This window comes from Scardinius erythrophthalmus (genome assembly GCF_964197995.2).
Source record: "Scardinius erythrophthalmus genome assembly, chromosome: 7".
Lineage (NCBI taxonomy): Eukaryota > Metazoa > Chordata > Actinopteri > Cypriniformes > Leuciscidae > Scardinius > Scardinius erythrophthalmus.
In genome coordinates this window covers 45,101,617-45,111,322 of record NC_138227.1, presented here as the reverse complement: position 1 = coordinate 45,111,322, position 9,706 = coordinate 45,101,617, and the positions used below count along the sequence as shown (strand labels likewise).

Below are 9,706 nucleotides of genomic sequence, written 5' to 3'. Positions count from 1 at the left end.
CTTTGGACTGAGTCGAGGATAATGTGTGTGTTCTGGATCAGATCTTCATCCATCTGTGTGTGTGTAAATGCAGGACTTACGGCACAGCGCTGGTCACCGTCTCTCTGAAGGCCACCTTTGGTTTCCCCATCACACACGGACAGTTGTATTCCCTCTCCATCCTCTATAACACACACACACACACCAGTTTCCCCATCACACACGGACAGTTGTATTCCCTCTCCCTGTGTGTGTGTGTGTGTGTACTTGTACAACTATCTTTGTGAGGACCAGTTTGAGTGTTAGACCATTGGAGTGAGGACAGAGAGAGTAAAGTGAGGACATGTTGGCCGGTCCTCAGTTTCTGAGAGCCTTTAAAGGCCTTTTTGAGGGTCAAGACTTGGTTTTAGGGATAAGGTTATAGTGAGGTCAAGGGTCGGTTTAGGGTCAGGGGTCGGGTTAGGCACTTAGTTGTGACGGGTAAGGTTAGGGTAAGCGGCTAGAGACTGCATAGTGACAATGAATGTCCTCATAAAGATAGATGTACAAGAGTGTGTGTGTGTGTGTGTGTGTGTGTGTGTGTGTGTGTGTGTGTGTGTACCTGTGAGTAGATCTCCAGATGCAGCTCTCCCATGCCGGAGATGATGGTCTCTTTGCTCTCCGTGTCGAAGTGAACTCTAAACGTGGGATCTTCCCTGGTGAAGCGGTTGATGCCCTTGGAGAACTTGTCCGTGTCGTTCTAGAGGACAGAAGAGGAGGATGATCACACACACTCTTATAGATGAGGACAGAAGAGAGGATGATGATCACACACTCACATCACACATAGATGAGGACAGAGAGAGAGAGAGAGAGAGCGAGCGAGTCCTTCAGTGATTCTGTACCTTGTTGGAGGGTCGTATGGCCATGGAGATCACAGCCTCAGGAATGTGGATGGACTCCTGGGAACACACACATTATTCCTCACATCACTACACAGATGTTCTTAACACGTGTTCCGGATCAATCTCACACACACACACGGGGTCACGTTTCATTTCACGCCACATTTGAAAGAAAAAGAATTCCAATAATGCGCAAAGAAAAAATATAACAAATGACTGTACAATGACTTAAATCAGTTCCAATACCACAATGAACAGAATGGTGTTCACTGCACATTTACTGCACAAGATTGAGTTCTGAACGAAGCCAGGTCTCAAATTCAGACAAAATGGAGTGTGCAAATGAATTAAAATTAATCAAAACAATCATAGCTCAATAATAATAATAATAAAACACTATTTCAAATAAATGCTGTTCTTTTGAGCTTTCTATTGATCACAGAATCCTGAAAAACTAAGTGTATGATGATTTCCACAAAAATATGAAGCAGCAAAACTGTTTTCAACATTGATAATAATCATAATAATAATCATAAATGTTTCTTGAGCATCAAATCATCATTTAGAATGATTTCTGAAGGATCATGTCTGACAACTGGAGAAACCCAGCTTTGATCACAGTTTACTATAGATGAAATCTCTTATTTTAAAGGCAGAGCTCTTCTACGGTTATATAACGACATGAGCTTCACGAGTCAGTCGATGTACCAGGACACCGCATCCAATGTCATTCACAGGCCCACTGAATACCCACTGGTCTCTTTATTTTCACTTTTTAGTGTTAAAAATAGCCGACTCTCCAAGCTGATATGCAACAGAATGGGATCGGGAAAAAGCGGATTCAAACTCGCATCAACTAAAACCACTCTCCGTTTGCCGCTGTTATTGCTCCCACACGGGCTTCTTCCTGAAGTTTGTCTGATCAACCGATCATTTAAACTCCCTTTGCCAACAACAGTTCAACACCAGACACTCTGGATGTGAAACAATCGGGTTGGCAATTTTCAGATGCGGAAGTAAAATTCTCTCACAAAAAAGACTCCAGAAGCCTTGATAGCGCATTTATAAGTATATATTTAAAGAAAATCTAGATCCTCACTGGGGGCTCTAACCTGCAATATGCCCTTTGAACTGTACTGATATTTCACACACCACTGATTTCCCTGTGTTTCTGAGCAGGTTTAGCGTGTGTTATTCTCGTTTGATCACGTACCATGGAGAGGTTGGCATTCGTGCGGGCAGTGAATGTGTCTCCGCTGGCACAGTCGATGCCAAACAGGGCACAGATGTCTCCAGCAAACACCATCTCTACGTCCTGAACAACACAAGAAACACACCACACACTCATGAACAGTCTGATTCAACACGCTCACTGGCTACGTTTACATGCACAACTTTTGTTTCAATCAGACTGAATTCATTCCGCTTGATGAATCTGAATGTAGTGTTTACATGAGCGCTAAACGTGATCGGGTTGATGTGTGTGTTTATATGTCACAAGCTTCAAATCTGAATATATTTTTTGACATGCACTCACTGCACAAATATACAGAGTTTCCAGCTGTTTGCGCATAATAACTATTCTCCTATATTGGTTCTTTATTTGTTTTAAACAGCAGACTTAATATTTATCCATTTCTGGTCATAATTTGGAGACAGTGATCATATGAACCGTTGTGCCGCTGCTTACATTGATCACGCAGTAAAAATGCCCAAAACCGTCGTCTGTGGATGAGAATCTGAAACAAGGACTGGTGGGACGTTGTCCTGCTCCACTTCACACACACTGAAGAGTGAAAGGAGAATTTTAGGATGACGAGACACTCATTAATAAGACACTTTATTCAACAGGAAGAACAGCTCGGTCCGCACGTCATTCGTCATTACGCTATTTCTACGTCATTGCACATGCGCAGTCCTTTCAGTTTCGGTGTTCAGTCTGATCAAGTGTTTACATGTTCTCTCGATCGGATTAGAAAAGGAATAAACCATCCCTTTCATTAGGATTAAAATTTCATTGGGATCGAGCTCATTCTGATCGATTAAGGTGTTTACATGAAGGCTTTTCAGTCCGATTGAGCCGTTAATCCGATTACTAATGGATTATTTGGTTGCATGTAAACGTAGCGAGTGAAAGACAAACACGCGGAGTCTCACCTCCATCTGAAGAACTGAACAGTCTCACTGAGAGAGAAACATGTCTCACCTCCATCTGGTCTGCGTGGAGTCGCACGAGTCTCTGAACTCTCACCCTCTTTGCCGTGCGGGTGTTATAGATGTACTCGGTCTTCCTCAGACAACCCTGATACACACGCACGTATGTCAGCTGACCGAAGCGCCCCGCCTGCAGAATAACACAGGTCAAACACAGGGGAAACACATGTCAAACACAGGGGCAACACAGGTCAAACGCAGGTCAAACGCAGGTCAAACGCAGGTCAAACGCAGGTCAAACGCAGGTCAAACGCAGGTCAAACGCAGGTCAAACGCAAGTCAAACGCAAGTCAAACACAGGGGCAACACAGGGGCAACACAGGGGCAACACAGGTCAAACACAGGTCAAACGCAGGTCAAACGCAGGTCAAACGCAGGTCAAACGCAGGTCAAACGCAGGTCAAACGCAGGTCAAACGCAAGTCAAACGCAAGTCAAACACAGGGGCAACACAGGGGCAACACAGGGGCAACACAGGGGCAACACAGGTCTAACACAGGTCTAACACAGGTCTAACACAGGTCTAACACAGGCCTAACACAGGCCTAACACAGGCCTAACACAGGCCTAACACAGGCCTAACACAGGCCTAACACAGGCCTAACACAGGTCAAACACAGGTCAAACACAGGTCAAACAGGTCAAACACAGGTCAAACACAGGTGAAACACAGGTCTAACACAGGTCTAACACAGGGGAAACACAGGCCTAACACAGGCCTAACACAGGCCTAACACAGGTCTAACACAGGTCAAACACAGGTCAAACACAGGTCAAACACAGGTCAAACACAGGTCAAACACAGGGGAAACACAGGCCAAACACAGGCCAAACACAGGTCTAACACAGGTCTAACACAGGTCAAACACAGGGGAAACACAGGTCAAACACAGGGGAAACACAGGCCAAACACAGGTCTAACACAGGTCTAACACAGGTCTAACACAGGTCTAACACAGGTCTAACACAGGTCTAACACAGGTCTAACACAGGTCTAACACAGGGGAAACACAGGGGAAACACAGGTCAAACACAGGTCAAACACAGGGGAAACACAGGTCAAACACAGGTCTAACTCAGGTCTAACACAGGTCAAACACAGGTCAAACACAGGCCAAACACAGGCCAAACACAGGTCAAACACAGGTCAAACACATGCCTAACACAGGCCTAACACAGGCCTAACACAGGTCAAACACAGGTCAAACACAGGTCAAACACAGGTCTAACACAGGTCTAACACAGGTCTAACACAGGTCTAACACAGGTCTAACAAAGGCCAAACAAAGGCCAAACACAGGTCTAACACAGGCCAAACACAGGCCAAACACAGGTCAAACACAGGTCAAACACAGGCCAAACACAGGTCAAACACAGGTCAAACACAGGCCTAACACAGGCCTAACACAGGTCTAACACAGGTCTAACACAGGCCTAACACAGGCCTAACACAGGTCTAACACAGGTCTAACACAGGTCTAACACAGGCCTAACACAGGTCTAACACAGGCCTAACACAGGTCTAACACAGGCCAAACACAGGTCTAACACAGGTCAAACACAGGTCTAACACAGGCCTAACACAGGTCTAACACAGGTCTAACACAGGTCTAACACAGGTCTAACACAGGCCAAACACAGGCCAAACACAGGCCAAACACAGGTCTAACACAGGTCTAACACAGGTCTAACACAGGCCAAACACAGGCCTAACACAGGTCAAACACAGGTCTAACACAGGTCTAACACAGGCCAAACACAGGGGAAACACAGGTCAAACAAAGGCCAAACACAGGTCAAACACAGGTCAAACACAGGCCTAACACAGGCCTAACACAGGTCAAACACAGGTCTAACACAGGTCTAACACAGGTCTAACACAGGTCTAACACAGGCCTAACACAGGCCAAACACAGGTCAAACACAGGTCAAACACAGGTCAAACACAGGTCAAACACAGGTCAAACACAGGTCAAACACAGGTCAAACACAGGTCTAACACAGGCCAAACACAGGCCAAACACAGGCCAAACACAGGTCTAACACAGGTCTAACACAGGTCTAACACAGGCCAAACACAGGCCTAACACAGGTCAAACACAGGTCTAACACAGGTCTAACACAGGCCAAACACAGGCCAAACACAGGTCAAACACAGGTCAAACACAGGCCTAACACAGGCCTAACACAGGTCAAACACAGGTCTAACACAGGTCTAACACAGGTCTAACACAGGTCTAACACAGGTCTAACACAGGTCTAACACAGGTCTAACACAGGTCTAACACAGGTCTAACACAGGTCTAACAAAGGCCAAACACAGGCCTAACACAGGCCAAACACAGGCCAAACACAGGTCAAACACAGGTCAAACACAGGTCTAACACAGGTCTAACACAGGTCTAACACAGGCCAAACACAGGCCAAACACAGGTCAAACACAGGTCAAACACAGGTCAAACACAGGTCAAACACAGGTCAAACACAGGTCAAACACAGGTCAAACACAGGCCAAACACAGGCCAAACACAGGTCAAACACAGGTCAAACACAGGTCAAACACAGGTCAAACACAGGCTTAACACAGGCTTAACACAGGCTTAACACAGGTATACGATGCGGCTCACACACGACTTGACTTCAGAAGTTCACCTCGAGTTTGAAGGCCAGGCCGACGAAGGGCTGAGTGTCGTCTCTTGTTGGATCCATCAGAATCTTTGAGCCTTCTCGAGCCTCCCTGTAAACGACACACACATTAACACACCTGTAACTCTGTCTAACGGTGTGTTTCAGTTAGCTGCAGGCTGCAGCTCCAGCACTCACTCCTGGTTGAGGATGGCGTAGTTGCTGACTTCAGTGGGGTTGGGCAGATACTCCAGCACAGCGTCTAACAGGGGCTGAACTCCTTTGTTCTTCAGCGCACTGCCCACCAGCACAGGAGTGAACGCACGCTTGATCGTCACCCTACGCACGGCCGCCTGAAACATCAGCATACACACGCTTTCAGACCCCTACATACACAGCAGGACTACAGATAGTGCTACAAACACAGGTATAGGAACATCAAATCATCCAATCAACTGTGTCGCTGAGATACTGAGATATAGTTTCAAATCTGTCCCTTACGAGGTTCAATCTTAGATGAGGATGCTAACACTTTATGTCTTTGTTACACACATTAAACATACTTAATACAGTAGTGGTGCAACGGATCACACACATATATATATCCAATATATACATCCAAAATAAAAGTTTGTTTACGTAATATATGTGTGTGTACTGTATAATTATTTTGTATGTATAAATACACACACATTCATGTATAAATTTAAGAATATTTCCATGCATATATATATTAAAGATGAAGATTAAAGTGAACATTCAGTAATAAAATAAGAACAAATACACAAATTACAAGCAGAGATGAAACTAAATAAGGTCTAACAGTAATATTCAGGAACAGAAATTAATAATTAAGCCTAAATGTAAAATAACACTATTTGTTCAGTGTAGAAATTAAATAGTTTCATCTTTGTTAAAGCTGTGTTTGTTGTTTTATTAGCATTAACGACACAGGCAACCGTAGGAATATTAGGCTGCTGTCACTTTAAGACCGAATAAACTGACAAACATCTGATTTCTTTCTCAACTGTTCACTCATGACAGAACCGAGAGAACTCTTGCGGAGACAGATATTTAGACATAATTTTGTGCGTATGTGTCCGTTCAAGGGCAAGGAAACACACTCTCTCTCTCTCTCTCTATGTAAATTGACAAGACAAAACACATCCAAATGACAAACTTTCACTCTGTGACGGTTAGATTTAGCAGTTAATTCGCGAGTCACATGCGTGCCGAACGTGGAGCAGCCGATCCGTACGGGTCACGATCAACTGCGATCTGTTGCACCCCTACATAACAGTAAATTATGCACAATTACAAGCTTCTCACAACTAACCTTAAACCTTAGCATTACTTGTGAATCACACTGTAACAAGGACACAGTAAAGTGAAGTGTGTGTAGGAAGTAGACAGACCTTGAGGTCGTCCACAGTGGGAACTCTCTCCTCCAGAAACATCTCTCCGAGCGTCTCGTCGGCGTTGGCCACACACTCCACCAGCTCCTGTCTGCGGTCGGACGCCTCGGACCGCATCTCCGCCGGGATCTCGGCATAGCGGATGCTCTGGCTACAGTCAAACGAGAAACACACAGATGATGAGAAACCATGTGATCGGCAGCACGTCTCCAGTTACACAACACCAAACTCATGCTCTACCCGAAAGGGCCGTCGAATAAGATGCTGCGCTCCTCGATCAGATCCACGATGCCTTGCAGATTTCCCTCCAGCCCGATGGGAATGTTGACAAACGCTGCATTCTGATTCAGTTTAGTCCTGCAGGAGAAAATAAGACACGCTTACTGAGAGCCTGTAAGATCTGCAGCATTAATAGACATTCATCAGTGCTGTGTCAGATCTAGGCAGGTGGAGCTGGGGAGGAGGAGGGCTTCAGAGGAACAGCGAACACTCAACCAGACTACTGAAATGCTGAGCAAGCATCTCATTGGCTGCAGGATCAGCTGAGCCAATCAGCTTGTGCCATGCCGTAATGATGTCACTGCTTGCAGATTGCATGTAAAGGACCGTCAGCCTGCGCCATCTAGAGTTCAATGCTAAGGGTTTTTTCTACTGGCCCCACCACAAAAAAAGGAATAAAAAATAAATAGGCTTAGTTATTATCTTTTTTGTGTTTTTGACCCATAACCTTGATAAATAAGGTTGTGACACCAAAAACTACTAATCTAACTCAATTAAATTGTTAAAGACAAGTAAACTGTCAGTAATAAAATAAGAACAAAATCAAATTACGAGCAATAGCACAAAAACAGGAGAACACACATACAAATAAAATAAACACTGTTGTTCGTGTTTCTAAGGTAAGTCTAACAGTAATAGGTGGAGAAAATGAATAATCAAATGTAAAACAGTAATGCGTGATCTTGACTGTATAAATTAAACAGATAAATCCTTATTAAAGGTACAAGTTTTTCAGCCAAAAGCAGCGAGTGGTTTTTTTCTTTGATCATTACATCAAATCACAATATTTATTTTAATATTTTGATCAAAACACAGACAGCAACGGGAATATTAGGCTGTTGTCACTTTAAGAGCTAATGCACGGATCCAATAGACTGATACACATGCATTTTATTTCTCAACTATTTATTTTCACTCAGCATATAACAGACTATGTTTACTAGGATAATTTTGTGTAAATATGTCCGTTCAAGCGCAAGAAGACGTGAAAGAGAGCTCAATTAATATATTATCATTATTTACATATACAGTATGTGTGAGTGCAGTATATATATCAATCTGTTCGACTGCCGAATTAAATTTACTCGCCATTATTTCCTACAAAACCCAAGACTTTTGTTCATCTTTGAAACGCAAATGCACAGATTTTTAATGGAACCAATAAGGTTTGTTCAGCAAGTACGTTTGAGCTTCTGTTTATCACATCTGATGTGCTTTATATATGTGCTACGATCAATTTAATATGCGAATAAAAGCCTAAATTAAAGTTTTGGGTGAATTGACCTTCGTAAGAGGGACATAAATCTCTCAGGTTCATTTGTGTTCTGAAGATGAATGAAAGTCACATGGGTTGGGATGACAGAATGTTAATTTTACACAAGATTTGTCAGGAAGCCCCCTGCGGTCCGTGACCCGTGACCTGTGACCTCTGGCGGCGCATCACCTGAGCTGCTGCAGCGCTCGGCCTGGATTGGCCCCCTGCCGGTCCAGTTTGTTGATGAAGGTGAGGAAGGGCACGCTGTAGCGCTTCATCTGCCGGTTGACGGTCATGGTCTGACACTGCACCCCCCCGACCGCACACAGCACCAGCACGGCCCCGTCCAGCACACGCAGGGCCCGCTCCACCTCGATGGTGAAGTCCACGTGACCTGGACAACACACACACACACACACACACCAAACGCTAGCACCACAACCAGAGTTTGAGATGAACACCCCCCAAATGCGGGTAAAAGTCAACTGTGGCGCATACCGCTGTCAAATCAAAAACGCTTGTTTTTATATAGTTTATATTTGAGTTCGGCTTCCTTTGTTCTCTTTCTAAAAAATGTTTATATAGGAGATTTTTCTTGTTGTAGTCCTTTAGTGATCCAGGGTTCGGCTTCATACTCTGACTGCTTTTGCATGCGCACAGGACACTGTTTGCTGAATAGGTGGATAAAAATAGGCAAGAATTATCATCAGATTCATTTGGATCATTAGTTAAGTAGACTTCATTCCGAGTCTGTGTGTTTAATTCTCGTTTAAAGGCTTTTATGGATGTTGCTGTTTTGAGTCGTTTTAGACTATATGCTCCTTGTTTCTTTGTATCTTTATTCTGAGAAAAGTGTTGCAGTGTAGTGAAGACAGGGAGAGGATCACTTATCTCGTTTAGGAGTAGGCCACTTTCTATTCTGCGGTCAACTGCATTTGTAAAGATATTGTCAATTAATGTAGAACTATTGGCTGTGATTCCTGATGGTTTTAAAGGATAATTCCTGTATTTAGCACTTTGAGTCTCTTTTCTGGTGTGTTTTGGATGAACTAGAGT

General features: G+C 44.0%; 1 protein-coding gene across 1 annotated transcript in view; it reads right to left on the bottom strand.

Moving 5' to 3' along the window:
- Positions 1-9,706, bottom strand: part of gfm1 (G elongation factor, mitochondrial 1) — a 29,084-nt gene that overhangs the window by 13,933 nt on the left and 5,445 nt on the right. The window contains exons 4-13 of the mRNA XM_081370773.1: positions 8,840-9,044; positions 7,357-7,473; positions 7,117-7,267; positions 5,900-6,054; positions 5,729-5,813; positions 3,070-3,207; positions 2,077-2,178; positions 864-920; positions 581-718; positions 81-163 (exon numbers count right to left, since the gene is read on the bottom strand). Of these exons, the coding sequence (XP_081226899.1) occupies positions 81-163; positions 581-718; positions 864-920; positions 2,077-2,178; positions 3,070-3,207; positions 5,729-5,813; positions 5,900-6,054; positions 7,117-7,267; positions 7,357-7,473; positions 8,840-9,044 (1,231 nt within the window). The remainder of the gene's footprint in view (positions 1-80; positions 164-580; positions 719-863; positions 921-2,076; positions 2,179-3,069; positions 3,208-5,728; positions 5,814-5,899; positions 6,055-7,116; positions 7,268-7,356; positions 7,474-8,839; positions 9,045-9,706) is intronic.